Source organism: Raphanus sativus, chromosome 4, assembly GCF_000801105.2.
Source record: "Raphanus sativus cultivar WK10039 chromosome 4, ASM80110v3, whole genome shotgun sequence".
NCBI lineage: Eukaryota > Viridiplantae > Streptophyta > Magnoliopsida > Brassicales > Brassicaceae > Raphanus > Raphanus sativus.
In genome coordinates, this window is record NC_079514.1 from 18,578,987 (window position 1) to 18,596,568 (window position 17,582).

Genomic DNA, 17,582 nt, shown 5'->3' on the forward strand with positions numbered 1-17,582 from the left:
ACAAAATTTTTAAATTATGTTTAAGAATAACTGTCCAGACGACTTAACTTAAGTCGTCTGGACGACTTATTTTCAAGTCGTCTAAACAGACGACTTGCGAGGGGTAGAAACGTAAAAAAAAATCCGTTTTTTTTTGTTTGTTCACAAGGAGATAGTTGTAATTTCAATAGTCTTTTAGGTTACTTTTGCCTTTGACCCAAGTTGGAGTATTCTTTTGGGTTTGACTCCAAGTTTTGAGTCACACTTGGCAATTCTCCCTACATTGTATAAATTTTAGAAACATGACTTTCATATTGTTTTATTATCTTATTTGGTGTATAATTTTATGTTTCACAGAACTGTTATATGGTTTTCGATATAATTTTACTAAATATTATCAAAATATATTGAAATGTTAAGAAAACTAGAGGTATTTCATTGTGAATATAAAACCAACAATATAATTTTTAGTTTTTACTTATATAAAAAATGTATATAGATAGATTATTAATTTATGATTTTAATGGGACTATATATTTACATAGGAGTTTTAAAATATTATTATCTTATTATTTTATCGATTTGTGTCATATTTTATACCGGCCCAGGCTGGGACCAGTAAAATTTATTAATTTATAGAGATTATTAATTTATCGAGTATTAATTTATAGAGGTTTTACTGTAATATTAGATTTAGATTAAAGCTACAACTATTAGTTGGATATTTTTCTGTTAAAAATAACATAACTGACATATTGTTATAAGCTAAACTAAAACAAACTGAGAAAAATAATTATATTTTATAATTTGTAAAATAGTTAGATTAATTCTACCTAAGTTTATGATTTTTGCTGACAAAAAAAAGTTTACAATTTTAAAAATAAATAGACAAATTTGAAGTAATAAAAACATAAAAATTTAATTCAATTTTTATCTAAAAATAAGTTAAACATTTTAAATATATTTAGTTATTATTTGTATATTTGTGTACCACCCGCCCTACGCCCTAGTAGTACATAAAAATAACACCATGAATTAATAGATTAGATAAAGATTTCCTCTAGACGAGCCGGTTTCATTCTCTTAGGGTTTTGCTTGGTAAGATGTCAAAAGCCAAAGTTGAAGAGAGAGTTTGTGAGGAGATTAGTGAGCTACCAGATGATTTGATCGTGGCGATATTGAGCCTTATCCCTACAAAAGACGCAGTGGCCACCATGTTTCTGTCAAAACGGTGGCTCTCTATTTGGACGATGGTACCTATACTTGATTACAGAGATGAGAAAGAAGGCAGAAACAGCGTTTGGTGGTTTCTACACAAGTCGCTGCAATACCACAAGGCACCTCTAGTAGACACCTTATCTGTGCGACTCTGTTCACAATGTCCTACCGATGTTGATGTCGGAAAGTGCGTTGCAAACGTTGTTGATCGTTGCGTCCGTGGGATAATTTTCGAGCTAGCATGGTCCGCAGATCCAACGAGATTGCCCAACAGCCTTTACTCATGTGAATCTCTCAGGGAACTTTCTCTCTCCGACAAGATTCTTGTGGATTTCCCATATTCTTCTTGTCTTCCATCCCTACAAAAACTTGAGCTTTTCTCTGTGGTGTATAAAGACGACGATTCTCTCCAAAGGTTTCTGTCGATTAGCTGCCCTGTTCTCAAGGCTCTGTTTGTGACACGGAAAAAGGATGACAATTTGAAATCGTTGACCGTGAAAGTTCCTTCCTTATGGTGCTTATTATATCATAATTGTTTTATGAACAATGATGTTGTTGAAGAAGACAATAGTAGTAGGTGCTTAGTTATTGATACTCCGGCATTGGAAGAATTCCATGTCATGGATACTTCGAGAGACTACTGCTTGACCAATCATATGCCTTGTCTTAAGGGTGCATATCTCAGTTCTAACGTTTGCCCTGATGAAAAGCTTTTAATATCTTTTTCTTCTCTCTTGTCTCTTGAGTTGTGCTTGAATCATGAAACGGTATGGCTCTCTTTCTCTATCTCTCTACATATAAATATTGTTCGCATCAAGTTACACTCTGCTTAATTTGTATCATTGCAGCTTGTCTGTTGTAGCACCATCAACTTTTCTCGACTTACAAAGTTAATAATAGACCCAGAAGATTCAGATTGGTTGGAACCACTTATAATTTTACTTGGAAATGCTCCGAAATTAAGAAATCTTACGGTTGATGATGTACGTATCGTATCCTCTTCTTCCACCACAGTATTAATTGAAATAAAATAAAAAATTTCTTTTGCTTAGCTATATATAGTTGTTTCTCAGGCATACAGAGATCGATACGGAGATGTTCTACTTACATGGAACCAACCCAACTATGTTCCGGGATGCTTGTCCTCAACACTCGAAATATTTGAGTGGATAGAATATGAAGATGGAGAAGAAGAGGAAGAATTCTTGACATACATTCTAGCTCACTCTAAGCATTTAAAGACCGCCACAATCTCTCTTAGACCCAGCTACGATCTTCAAGATCAAGGTTTGATCATCGGGGAGTTGAAAGATATTCCTAGGGTTTCAACAGCATCTCAGCTTTTGTTCCAATAAAAAAAAAACAAAAGAACAAAAACTCTATCATATGAGGGAGGTCATGAACTAATTAATGTGCAAGCTTAAATTTTCATGGTTTATTGACCCTTTATTATAATCTGAACAACTGCTTTTACTTGTATATATACATACAACTTGAAACGATTAGAAGCTTTAAAACGAAAAAATAAAAGCTAGAAAAGGTTTAAATCTCTATTCCATGTATTCCTGATCAATCTTATTATCCCTCCTTTATGTTCGCCTTGGATGTGTGTTTTCTTTCATAAGAGAAGCGTTGGAATCCAGTTGAGTTTACCAGTGTAAACTTGTAGTTACTGTTGTTATTATTACTCAAACTATAAATTTATAATCACACCCGGTCTTCAAAATGCAAGAAGTGCATTTGCACTAAGTCTAAAAAACATTTCTATGTTTTTTATAAGGATTAAAGTTAGGTCCCTTTCTGCATTTTTTTTTATTCTTACGAGATTATAATTTGCACAAGGTTCATAAGTTTAACAAGACGGGCATGACTAATATGTTTCAGAGTGTATTCTGAAGCAAAAAGGTGCATGCAAGAAGCTCTCGAGCTTTAATAAAAGGATAATTATACGTGTACTCAGTGTCTATACTAAAGGAAAATAAGAACGAACACAAAATTCACGAACAAAAGAAAAAACTAAAGCTTTTTTTTTAGTTCTTAACTAGAGATCGGAAATGGGGGAGGCCAGTAAGGGAAATCTAATCTCCTTAGTGGAACTATCTCATTATCTTCTTCGTCAGCTTCTTTGGTAAAGAAGGTAGTGCAAGTTTTTGTGGTGATATCATAAACACCGAAGCTGTAGCCCACGAAATAGATGCAGTTAGGCTTGAGTCCAGGGGACGAGCTGGCCGGGACACAGTAAGCCTGACTATGTCCAACAAAAATGCAGAGATCTCCAATGTCTTCAGTGTAGGTCATAGTCTTATCATCTTCTTCTGTGTAGATTATAACCTCATTATTTTTTTCTTCAGCATATCCCGTCTCCTTCTCTCTGAACACCATGAACTTTTTGGTTTTGTGTGTCACTGATCTCACCACATTGTTGTAGTTTTCATCTTCATCCAAGTCCTCACCCTCGTACTCCTCACCGTACCTGTCAAAAGAAACAAGATAAAGCAGATGCCATAGTCTAAGAAAAAAAAAAGGATTAGGTTATAATCATAATACATACCACTTAATGTAGAAAAGCTCTCCAGTGGGTGATTCCACAAGATGGTCTGTCCTGGAGCAAGAATTTAATTCCTCCAACTCGCTAACCACGGACTCAGGATAATCTTCAAACCCAATCCGCAAGAACCGAGGCTTGTCACCCTCCTTGAAGTTGAGATCCAAAGAGCACAAATGGTTGCCTCCAGGTGATGGAATATAGAACCGTTGATCTTTCTTGGAGAACATAATACTCGAGAAAGAGCTTATAGACTCGGGCATTGGTTTGATGTTTATCCATTTAAATTGACCAAAAACAAAAGGTCTACAAAGACTTAACTGAGAACCAGATAACTTCACACACACAACCCAATCTTTTTTTCGGTCAGAAAAACAAGACATGGCAATGTTCTGGATCTTGGTACCACAAGGCAAAGGAGGTAGATTTGCACTTACCTCTGTTAACTCCGGGTCAGAGGGTTTGTGTTTGAGGAGAATAGGGAACTTTTCACCACTACCAGATAGATAATAATCAGGGAATCCAAATGATTGGTTACTTGAAAATCCAGAAGTCATCGCTTCAAGGACCTCCTCCCTGAGTTTCCAGTCTCTAATCAAGATTTCCTTTTGATTGTAGCAATTAGGGGGACTGCTTCCATACCATTTTGTCACAGGACCATCGTCTACAACGGATGAGAGGTTGGTGAGGTAGTCAATCAACATAAACGGAAAGGTTGGTGTTGAAGATGAGAACATTCGAACGTTTTGTGTAGTGTGTCTCTGTACATTGAAATAATTAAAGACAACTAAACGAAAAAATTATAAAAGAAAACAGAACAGAGCAATAGAAAGTTTACGATGACATTTCTGAAGACACAAGGTTTGTGAATAAGCTGGAACATTGTGTAAACCCTAAACAAAGTGTTTGTGACTCTTGTGAGTATTCAACTTCTCTATCGTGGTTTAGGTTTAATATATTGAGACCAAGCCTTGCACAGCAAGTTTACATTAAAGGGAGAATCGTTACTTATGGAAAGTCAATATGAAAATAAAATTCTGCAAAGGTTTGTATTCTTCAAAATTTATCGCTGACCCCTGAGGAAAATATAGCATTTGAAAGACCCCAAAACTATCGCAAATTACAATTTGGCCCTGAAAACACAAGCCTACGAAAAGAAGACAAAATTAATAAACACTCAGCTTTCGGTTTGGGTTTCAGCTTCTGACTCACAACGTGATCTGTTCTGGAACAAGAGCACAAGTGTTTTCCTCCAGGTGTAGAATGAATTCCAAGTGAGTCACTTGAAGTGACGGACGGTAGTTTGGAATGATGATAGTGATGTTAATAATATAAAACATAGTATATTGTCCCTATGCTATAATATGAAACATAAGTTGTCCAATTAGTATAATTTTTTCAGTAATTCCAATTAAATCCCTAATCTAAACCTAAAACGAGTTTTGTAAATTAATTATTAAAAAGAAAAAATTGGCGTACATACATCCACGCGCCACTGATATTAGAAAAGTACCCTTCCATTATTCATCTTTTCTAAATCCCTATATTCTCTCTCTCTCTTCATGTTTGCAGTGACTTCTCTTTATATTTTTTGTAACCATCAATTATAAATCTGAAACTTTAGATTATCACAGTGAGTTTTCACAATCTCCTTTATTAATTTAAAAAATCCTCTTCATTTTCCACACCATAACAACAGTGAACTCTTCGGCAATACATATCTCTTCCCCTATTATTGATGCCTTCATTTTCTTCTCTGTTATTTATTCACTCGTTTGGTGTTCACCGCCTTGGTAATCGTACTTGTGGGGGATTGTATTATATTATTAACATCAGATTAAATTACATAATATTCTAAACATATTTTTAATATACAATCAATATTATATTATTATATAATATTCACCGCCTTGGCAATGTGTACACTCGCTTTCGGTTTGGATTCAGCTTCTGACTCACAAGGAAAAGCTCGCTGGAGGGGGATTCCAATTTCCACAACGTGATCTGTCCTGGAACAAGAGCACAAGTGTTTTCCTCCAGGTGATGGAGTTTCTTGAATGAATTCCAAGTGAGTAACTTGAAGTGACGGACGGTAGTTTGGAATGATGATGATGATGTTAATAATATAACACATCGTGATCAAGTATTACTTTTGTGTAGTTGGCAAAATTGTTTTTATTAAAAACTATTTTGAGCATATAAGATTATTTTCCCTTCTTCCACATGTTTTGCGGAAGTTTTTTCTTATGTTGTTTATTTATACAAAATGGTACGTTCAAATTTTTTTTTAAACTAAAGGTACGTTCAAATTTACCAGTTGTATTGAAAAATTGCCCAAAACAAGTAAAATCATACACAAGTTATCGTATGGATAAAACATAGAATTTATACTTATGAATTTTAAGATAATTTGGGACCAAAATGGATGACAAACTTGTGCCAGTCCGTATTAAGATCTGCTACTTGCATCTTAGCAAAATTTAAAATATTAAAAATACCGAAAGAAGAGGATTACAAGCAAGCTCAAGAAATGAGATAGTACATATGCATTAACCCTTTTGAAGTGTTGGGGTTTTCGAGCTTCTTAGGGCACAAACACTACCGTCGCAGACGTATTCTCGAGATTCCGATGAGTTCTTTGTGAAACAGCTTAACATATTTGATAAGAAACCCATCAGACTATTTTATTCTACAAGAAAATTCTATCACAGATGAAGTTCTCTTGCATTTGTGTACATTTTTCTGATATATATATATATATATATATATATAAATAAAAGGAACTTAAAGATGCATTGATCAGAGGTAGAGAGAAAAAGATTAGGAAGGAGTCAATTAAGGTGTGCCAAACAAAAACAAAACAACCACTTATAATTTTTAAACACGTTGCACACATGATTTATTGACCACTAAGTCCCTTTTAAAGAAAAAAAAAGTTTGTTAATGAGTTTGTTGGTTAATTTGTGAAATAGTGGGTTAAATAGAGTAAACAGTTTATGAACTATATATAATTACCAAATCTTTAATATAATATTTGTATAAAGTAGTTTACATTTAAGGGCATTTCAAGTAGTTTGTATTCCAAAAAAAAATAGTTTGTATGCTACATATTTGATCTACCAACTATCAGAAGTAGTATCAGAAGTAGTTTGAATGGGGAAATTTTCAAAAATATCACTTTGAAGTTACTATTATTCATCTTTACCACCAGTAAAAATACATTTTCAAAAATACTTAATTTATTAAAATTCTAATCCGAAACTCTAACCCAAAACTCTAAATCCTAAACTTCCAACTCTAAACCCTAAACTCTAAATCTTCAACTCTAAACCCTAAACCCTAAACTCTATACCCTAAATTCAATGCCTTAAACTTTAAACCCTAAACCCTAAAACCTCAACTATAAACCCTAAATCCTCAACTCTAAATCCTAAATTATATATCCTAAACCCTAAAACAAATCTAAACTCTAAATCATAAACCTTCAAATCTAAACACTTCATTGAAAGTAGTGATAAAAGTAGTTAATGTAAACTTGAAAAGTGGTACTATGAAAATGGTATTTTTGGCAATTTCTTTTTGAATTTTGGTATATCTATAGTTATTAGTTACCAAATTTAAATATATAGTTTTCTTAGAGTACCTAATACTGAATAATTTTTAATCTCCTATATGTTAATCATAGAGCATTACAACATATTTTCGTAGCCATGTGTCATCATTAAGATGATTCTTAGAATCCTTGGAAAAATAAGTTGATCCATATAAATATATAATTATATTTTTTGTTAAACTATCTATCAAATTAGTTAGTAGTGTACAAAAGAATATTCTCATTTTTTCCTTAAATAAAAGCTATGGAATTATCTAATATGATTAACATATATGATAATCAACGATTAATATGAATACATATTTGATAACAATTTTGTAACCTATTTTAAAAAAAAACTTTTATAGTATTAACAGAAATTAAACAATCACATTAAGAAAAAAATAAAAATATAGAATTTTTCTTATATGTTATATTTTAAATTTTTAAAACGACTATTAATTATTAAAGGGTAAAAGTCCCACATTGAAATTTTCTGATCAGTGGTTTTTTTGTTCAAACAATATACAGATGATCATAAATCATGTGAATATGAAGTCTGATTAACTGATATTCATATTATATATAATTATATGTATCATTTAAATTATATTAAAATATATAGATATGTTAATTTCAAAATTTGCATAAAAAATTACTGAGATCTTAATATTTTAATTTTGAAATTTGTATTGAAAATTCTCACATTAATGTTTTTTGCGATTGACAGTTTAAATTTTTGTTACAAAAAAATACAAAGGTTAATAAAATCATATGAGTAGGAAGTGTCAATAATAGATATACTATATGTATATCCAGGGCTGGACATTGATATTTGTTACTCGGTCAATACTTACTACTTGACTAGTACTCGACATGAAAAAGCAAATATTTGATGTTGTCAAGTCAAGTAGCAAGTCCGCAAATCTTACTATTTGCAAGTACAAGACAAATATCAAATATTACGATTTTTTTCTAATACTCGACCCGTTACTTGTTTTATTACTTGTTATTGGTTCTAAAAATATATATGACCTATTAAAATACTTCTTTTACTTTTGACATTGTAATAAAAATATAAAAATATTATTTTTAGGGATTTTATATTATAAGTATTTATTTTGAATGTGTCATATACACAGACTAAATCAAATTACTTGAATAGATTGAATAAAGTAACAAGTATATGGAAAAATAAAAGTATTTATTCCATGCTTCATTGTATTTATTAGTTTTTGTACATTTAGTTTTAAATTTTTAAATCTAAATAAACAATTATCAAGTATTACCAAGTAATTTGCAAGTATTAAAAATATAGGCAAGTATTTGATTACTAAGTACTTGATCGGATCAAGTAAAAGTACAAGCCAAAAGTTATAATACTCACACAAAGCAAATCAAATATTGAGTAGGGCAAAAAGACCAAGTACCCGACTTGCGCCCAAGCCTATGTATATATATGCCAATATCAGATAAGTTTAATTTATATACCATATAAAGTAAATGAAATGATTGTATTGATTTATTTACCAAAAACAATATTGTAAATAGACAAATGTATTGGCTTTGATTTATGTGATTACTCTAATGTATATAATTTTATGCATACAAATTATTTTTTTAATATTTATTTTTTCAAATCGAAGTGATTTCTAATATGGTATTTTTTTTAGCGATGCCGGTCAGGATCTGAAGTTATCCAATTGTCTTTGTCAGTCATAATATAACTCCAACCAAAAGACGAGTTTACTCGTTGTGATGCATCTAGAATAGATGTGGCCTTAAAGTAGCGAGCCTTTAGAAGTTTAACAAGTAAACATTATGGATTTATTGGCTAATACTGAATCACTGAAATAATTACAATTATTTTTGTTCACATCTTTAAACCAATTTATAAATAGACTAACATATGAAATATTTCTTTCTTTAGATTTTGAAAAACATGTATACTGTTATTTTCATTTTAATAAAAGACAAATAAACGAGTAGAATTTAGAAATCAATTAAACTATGAATAAAGGTCAATTAAGTAAAAATGACAATTTGAGTACATTTTTTTTCATATTTGAGTCATATCCATAAAAGAAAATTTGTAATTTACAATTACTAAATTTGTAATTGACAAATTTGAGTACATCTATACTAATAAAAGTTCGCTTTTGAGCTCTAGAGAGCGTCTACATCAGCGAAACAAGTTTTTTCGGAAGATGTCACGTGACAGTATTATTGAAAAAACAAAATAAATAATAAGTAAATATAAATATAAGAAATAGAAATATTACATGAAACATATATATGAAATAATGTATATTTTACATTTTAATTATTTCCAAATATTTTTAAGAAATTGTAACATTGCAATATTAGTAAATATTAGATTAAACATATATTTGAAATAACATATAATTTTATATTTTAATTATTTCGAAGTATTACATCTATCTGAAAAGTAAAAAAAAATAGACTAAGTAAATATAAGTTAAAAATTAAATATACAATATAAGAAATGAAAATATTACATTGAACATCTATCCGAAAGTAATTAAAAAACAAAATATTACATTAATATTTATGCCATGTGTTATTATTATTAAAAACAGAAAATAAATAATAAGTAGATATACGATATAATAAACAAAAATATTACATTAAATATCTATCGTAATATTGTCATTTGATATAAAAGCAAAAAAATTAGAATAAGTAAATATACAATATAAGAAAATAAAAAATAAGTAAATATACAATTAATAATAAAAACTAAATTAAACTTCTATATGAAAAATATATATTAAAATAAATAATAAGTAAATATACAATATAAGTAATAGAAATATTATATTTAACATTTATCATAATATTGGAATAAGTAATTATACAATATAAGAAAAAATAAATAATAAGTAAAAATAAAATATAAGAAATAGAAATATTACATTAAAAATCTAACATAATATCATCATTTGATATAAAAGAAAAAAATAGAATAAGTAAATATAAAAAATAAAAAAGTAAATATACAATATGAGAAATATAAAACTTAATTAAACATCTATCTGAAAAATATATAGTAAATACATAATAAGTAAATATACAATATAAAAATGGAAAAACAATATTAACATCTACCTGAAAAACATATAGTAAAATAAATAATAAGTAAATATACAATATAAGAAATAAAAATATTAAATTAGGTATAATATTAGAATAAATAATATAAAATATACAAAAACATAAATACTAAGTAAATACAAAATAAAAGAAGAACATATATCTGAAAAATATATAATAATAAAATAATAAGTAAATATACAATACAAGAAAAATATCACATTAAACATTTATTGTAATATTACAATTTGATATAAAAGAAAAAAAATTAGAATAAGTAAATATACAATACAAGAAAACAAAAATAATGAGTAAATATACAAAATAAAAATTTAAAAACTACATTAACCATCTATCTGAAAAATGTATATTTTTACATTTTTTATTATTTCCAATTTTTTTATAAGTAAATATATAGTATAAGAAAAAAACAAGCTTACATTATAAGAAATAAAAATATTATATTAAACATCTATCATAGTATTATCATTTGATGTAAAAGCAAGAAAATTAAAAATAAGTAATATAAAATATAAAAAATAAACAATAAATAAATATACAATTAAGAAGTGAGAAAACTAAATTAAACATCTCCTTAAAATTTTACAGTAAATAGATAATTATAAAATGTCCACATCAGAATACAAAACAAACATCAAAAAGAAGTCACATGGCCTTATTACTCTATGACTCATTACCGAATTATTAAAAAAGTACATATACAGCCAAAACAATTTATCTATTATTTTTAAAATCCATATAAACAATTTATTTGTTACATTACAGTCTTTTTCAAGAGTACTATATATGTATACTTTGAGCAAGACAATCTAAAACTAATATATTACATCATAAATAAGCATTTAAATAATAAAATACTTAATGAACATAAGAGAACCAAATAGAAAACAACCACAAGTAAATTGTCAACATAATTCAACTACAAAGGTAGAAACCCATTGCCCATAACATAGTATTTCATCTTCAAAACTACTATATTCGTAAGCTGAGTACTACTGACCAAAAAAAAAAGAACAAGAGCTTATCTACAATAAGCAACTAAACAATTGATTTACAATATAAACATTAATGTTATAAATAATGTTGATAACGTTTTTTATAAAGAACTAATATTCCGTGCATAGCGCAAAAAAATATTAATACAAGTAAAAAAATTCATAGCTTCTACTAACATTTTAAGTATTTAATCAGAAAAACAAATGATAGGCTATATAAAATAAGATGTAGATATGCCAAGCAGCAATTCAACCAAAATAACAGAATTATCAAAAAATAAATAATATATTCAAAAATATAATTGCAAGTTTAAGTATTTTAGTTACATACTCTCTCCGTTTCATATTATATGTCGTTCTAACCTTATGCACACAGATTAAGAAAACATTTAATTTTATATATTTCCAAAATAAAAACACTATTACCAATACATCTAACCATGTATCAACCAATAGAAAAATAGAAAAGAGAATATTGTCAATAAATTTTGCATTGAAAACCGAAAACGACACTTATTTTGAAACAAAAAATGTCCTCTAGAACGACATATAATTTGAAACGGAGGGAGTATTTAATTTGGATTTTGTTTTATAATTGTAGTTTGAAGTATTTGAACCTCTAAAGTTGGTCTGTATTCAATTTGCACATAGGAAAATAAATTATTGATATATTCAAGAAAAAATATGTAAGAATGAAAATGTAATCCATTTTTTATACTAAAATCTACATTCTACTTATTATCATAACTACCATAATTAAAGTAGAGTAAATATTAAAAACATATGAAACTATTATCTATTGCTGAACAGTTTTTAATAGTATCATTTTAATATCAAAATAACAAAACATGTACGGGAAATATTAATATCATTTTAATTTTAAAAAAAACTGAACATTTTAAAATACTCATTAAATTGATAATATATTTAGATATGTAATTATTTTGTCCAAATATATTTATTTTGGTTAATTACCCGCCCGTCAATGCCTAGTTATAATATTGGTAGAAATTATAATATTGGTAGAAGTTATCAATAGTACATAATCTATACTAATATAATAATTAGTCGCTTTTGTTTGTTACGGTTTATATATTTCATTTTGCTTCCGAATCCCAGCGTCCACCAGTGACCAGTTAGTAAAATTAAATTTAACTCTCTTAATATTCCAAATTATGCTTAAAATTATTTCTTTTGATTCTCTTAAATGATTTTTTAAAAAAAATTCTTAGATAAATTGTTTGTTGCACCCAAACTTCCCAAAGTAGCCACTACCATAAAATCTTAACGGAGAAATTTGCATTATTTTCAGTTTTAAGCTTTGTCTAGATACAGATATATAGAAGCACCGACTGAGGTTTCATGTGTAGATTTATATATATCTTCAGCTATCTACTCTATTAAAATAGAGTCCTAAAAATTATCTACCACAAAAGTTCTCATTTAAGTTTTGGCCTGTTTGGAGTTTGTTAGGGTGTAACATGATTTGTGGACTATATCTAATTAATAGACAATTAAAGATTAACAAATTATGTATTAGATATACACACACATAAGCCTATTGATTTACTTAAATTAGACCAATGATTTTAACTCACACAATAATTTCCACGGTTGGTACATTATTTACATTCAATATTTTTTAATTGATCGTAACACCTTCCTCATCATATGTATATATTTGGTTTTTTTTTGTTAATATAATGGTAGATATATGTGACTGTTTTTATACCCCATTTTTATAAATATGTTATTGCTTCTTGATTTATCTAATCTATTAAAATATAGTCCTATTTTTATACACCTAAGAAGGTTCATTTTAAATTTTAGACTCTTTCAGTTTCTTCAGTACGTTACTATATATATATATCGTTATCATAATAACTAACTAAATAATATAACAAGATCACTTTAATTAAACCAGCATTTAATATAGTGAAACCATCCGATATTATATGTTAACCGTGTCGTTTAAACTATACAAAAAAATAATTTACTCAAACCATCGAATCTTGACAGACATATTATTACTATTATAAGATCAATATAATAACTCTAATTGGACATCATGTTACAATATATTATCGTGACAGATTCTCCTCAGTTCAGTACCTGCAACAGAAAATATTAAATTATGAGTGATTTGGTTCATCTTTCACTAAACAGAACATTCCAATATATGAAAAAGTCAAATTATAACTACAACGTATAAGCTACAATCATATAGAGTTTAGATCATGTTCAGTTTAGTTTTAACTATTAAACCCAAAGATGAAATTAATTACTTGCATTTATATTAGGGGTGAGCGTTCGGATATCCGTTCGGGTTCGGATCGGATATTTCAGATTTTCGATATTTCGGCATAGGAGTATAGAATCCATTCGGATATTTTTGTACTTCGGATCGGGTCAGTAATTTTGAGTTCGGGTTCAGTTATTTCGGTCGGGTTTTCGGATATTTAGATTTTGGAAAAAAAATAAATTCTTCATTTCTCAAGTTTTTGTATTTAAAAATAAACCTTTTACTTTACTGATATTTTATTTTTAATAGATTGAATGATTTGAAGATAAATTTTAAAAATAAAAGACACTAATTTGATTATTGTTTTTAAATTTTAATGTAACTTTTGTTAATGCATGAAGCAAATTTTTTGACATCCATTTTAAGTAAGTAAAAATCTATTTTTCTTGGAATTATATGTATGTTATCTAATTTTGAACCATGTGAATAATCAATATATAAACATTTTAAATAAAATTAGAGAAGTAAACTAGGAATATGGAGTTAAGAATACATAAATTCTGTTATCTTTGGATATCCATTCGGGTTCGGGTATTATATGTTCGGGTTTAGATATCCAATTTCTTTTAATTCAATACATGTTCGTAAAAAAATAGATAATTGAACTACAAATATAGTAAGAACTTAAAGACCAATATTTTTTTTACTAATAAAAATTTATAGAATAATTCCGCCTTTGAAAAAGGCGGGTCAAAATCTAGTATCTATTAAAATAGAGTCCTATTTTAAATTTACCATGGCATGTTTTAAATTTGTACCCATTGAATATGTTGTACCAAACATAGTAGGAACAATCTATTTACTGATTTAATTTAACCATATTAAATTTATATCTACACAATTAAATCAAACGTGCATCATAATAATTTAAAATACATCTACATAGTTAAATGAGATTAACTAAAAACAAAGCAACTACGTTTGTTCACATATAGTACCATTCCTAGGTTTATTTCATCAAACAAACCTAAATTTAGGAATTTTTTTCCAATATGACATCATATCAATTACTTTAGCTTTCAGTATTTTTTTTAAAAGTAGCTTTCGATGCTCACAAGATTCAATTAACTCGGCCTATGATTGGGTAGATTATCGTGATTATGGACTTGTGATTTCAAGCTTTTCATTGGTTTTTGGTTAGAAAAAAGCTTTTTATGTGTATGTAGCAGCAGGTGTAGAAGACAAACTGTGAAAATATTAAAATTGCTTAACTTGGTTTCTTTTGTCGATCTAACCGGTTTTGTTTCAAATCAAAACAAAAACATAATTGGTTAAATGACTTCATATATACGTCACCGGTTCTGGTTGGTATAATAAATTTAAGACATTTCTCATTGTAAAATGTAAACATGTAATTCATGAATTTAATATAGTTGTAATTTATATATTATCTTTCCCTAAAGTTTATATTCATGTAAATGAATACCGAATGAGTATTCTCTTTTTAAACTATAAATATTTAATTTCTTAAATTACAACAACCCGGATATTTGGTTTTTTATATATATACACTACATTTCCGGTAATATCCAAAACAACTTTCTAAATCCTATCTACACAATATAATTTATGGATACACTATATCCAACCATAACCAAAGAATATTGCTCAATATCTCCATAAATTCAAAATTAAACAATACATTTTAAAATTTATAAATCAATTGTCAAGAAAAATATATAGTTTTCGAACTTCTTTACCGGACAAAAGGATTTTTATTTTTAGAAATTAATAAACTCTTTTAATAATTCATATATTGGTATTTTTGTGAATACCAAAACAATAACTGGGGGTTTATGTATATTTGCTTGATATACGAAAAATATTTGGGTTCATTTGTGTAGTATAATTTTATGAGCTAACTATGGTAAATTTTTATTTGGGCCGCATAACATATGAGAACATATTGGTCTATATCAATAATAAGTTTATGATCAATTATTTAAAACTAATAATCTAATATAAATAACTGGATATAAAAAATAAAAAATTGTATGTAATTTTTGTTCGGATATAGTGAAATACATATAAAAACTAAATATTGGTTAAAATTTAGTTTTAACTATAGAATTTTTATTAATTATTTAAATATGTATTATTATAATTTGATCACATATAAAGATCTACAAACTACCTAATTTTTTATACAATAATTTTACAAAAATATAATTAGTTAATTTAGAAACAATCCAGTCAACAAAAAATTCAAAACAAGTTATAACATAAACAAAAGTTTTATTTGAAAACATATAGTTTAAATAATATAATTTCATCACAGAAAATTTAAATTGTGTAAAAAATACTGTAGAATAATAAAGACCTTTTTGTATTGGTAATCTCTTTAAAATTTACAACTATAAGATTCATTATCTAATATGCTATTATTTAGCCTTACATCTAAACTTTAACTCATTTCATCATCCAAATCTACATCTCCTTACTTCCAAACACCTAATACGATTTTATATATTTTGTATATAAGATTAGCTAAAGTCATACATTTAAATTAATTATATGGTAAGTTTAATAAAAATGGTACATTTATATATAATATATATAATATATAATCTATTTTAAAAGTCTGTATCTAATAAAAATCCACCTACAATTATTTAGGCAAAATATTCTAACCGCATTTATATCGATTTGATCAAATCTAGCCAGTCTAATCTTTAGTTAAACGTATATTATATACATTAATATTGGAAATTTTATATCAAATAATTTTAAATTAATTTAGTTGTATTTTTTTTTCATTTTTCTTAGATTTTGTTTGTCAAACCAATTCTATTAGATTTGAAAAATACCGAATATATTTTTTAAGATTATGCCTATCGATCCTCAAAAGCAAACATTATACCTAATGGTTAGTATCTAACACTATAAATAATCACCCTAATGCATTCTACACCTCACCATTGATGAATCAAACAACTAAAATAACTAGATATAGAGCATTATACATTATAAACTAACAACATATATTATAACATAAATCAGTTATATACATGTAATGAAAATATATTATATAGATGTCAGTATTTATATATACACATATATATATGCACATAGATACAACAAATATATAAACCACAAATTTGAAAATCGTATGATATAATCTGAATAATTTTAGTGAAAATTTGCAAAACAATGTCCGCGCATAGCGCGGATCAACATCTAGATGAATTGTTTGTTGCACCCAAACTTCCCAAAGTAGCCACTACCGTACAATCTTAACGGAGATATTTGCATTATTTTCAGTTTTAAGCTTTGTCTAGATACAGAAATATAGAAGCACCGACTAGGGTTTCAAATTTATATCTAGACAAATTTGTATATAGATACAGATATAGCTGAAGAGATATATAAATCTACACAAGAAAATGGTAAATTAAATTTGTCTAAATCATATTGGATTTTCTACAGCAGCCCAAAACTAACAAATGGTAAATTAACTTATTATATATTTATGATATATATAAATACAATAGCTTATTTATACATAATTGTATTACATATTTACTACGGATCGGAGCAGATATTTGATATTTTTAAAAGTGATATTTGCTATATGATTTGTTTCTTACGAATATTAGATTTTATTATTTGCTTTGCTTCGAAGCATAACGGATATCCAATTTTTTTGAATCAAATCGAAATGAATAACAAATCAAATCAAACTTAATGGATAATTTGCCCAGCGCTGACTGTTTCTATTGAATTACGTTTTCATGATGGAACATGTGGAGAGATTGTTCTCAATCATATCATAAACACTTATTTTTCCTTCAAATAGCATCATCATTAATGTAATTC

General features: G+C 27.5%; 2 protein-coding genes across 2 annotated transcripts; one reads left to right on the forward strand and one right to left on the reverse strand.

Annotated features, from left to right (window-relative positions):
• The first annotated feature begins 984 nt into the window (after positions 1–984).
• Positions 985–2,628, forward strand: LOC108850484 (putative FBD-associated F-box protein At1g05080). The gene is made up of 3 exons (XM_018624010.2): positions 985–1,964; positions 2,046–2,180; positions 2,271–2,628. Exons 1-3 carry the CDS (start codon positions 1,083–1,085, stop codon positions 2,550–2,552), a joined length of 1,299 nt encoding a protein of 432 aa, XP_018479512.1. The 5' UTR covers positions 985–1,082; the 3' UTR covers positions 2,553–2,628.
• Positions 2,629–3,234: 606 nt separating this feature from the next.
• On the reverse strand, positions 3,235–4,468 carry LOC108850485 (uncharacterized). The gene is made up of 2 exons (XM_018624011.2): positions 3,745–4,468; positions 3,235–3,651 (listed from the first exon to the last, which is right to left on the reverse strand). Exons 1-2 carry the CDS (start codon positions 4,444–4,446, stop codon positions 3,235–3,237), a joined length of 1,119 nt encoding a protein of 372 aa, XP_018479513.2. The 5' UTR covers positions 4,447–4,468.
• Between the last annotated feature and the right edge of the window lie 13,114 nt (positions 4,469–17,582).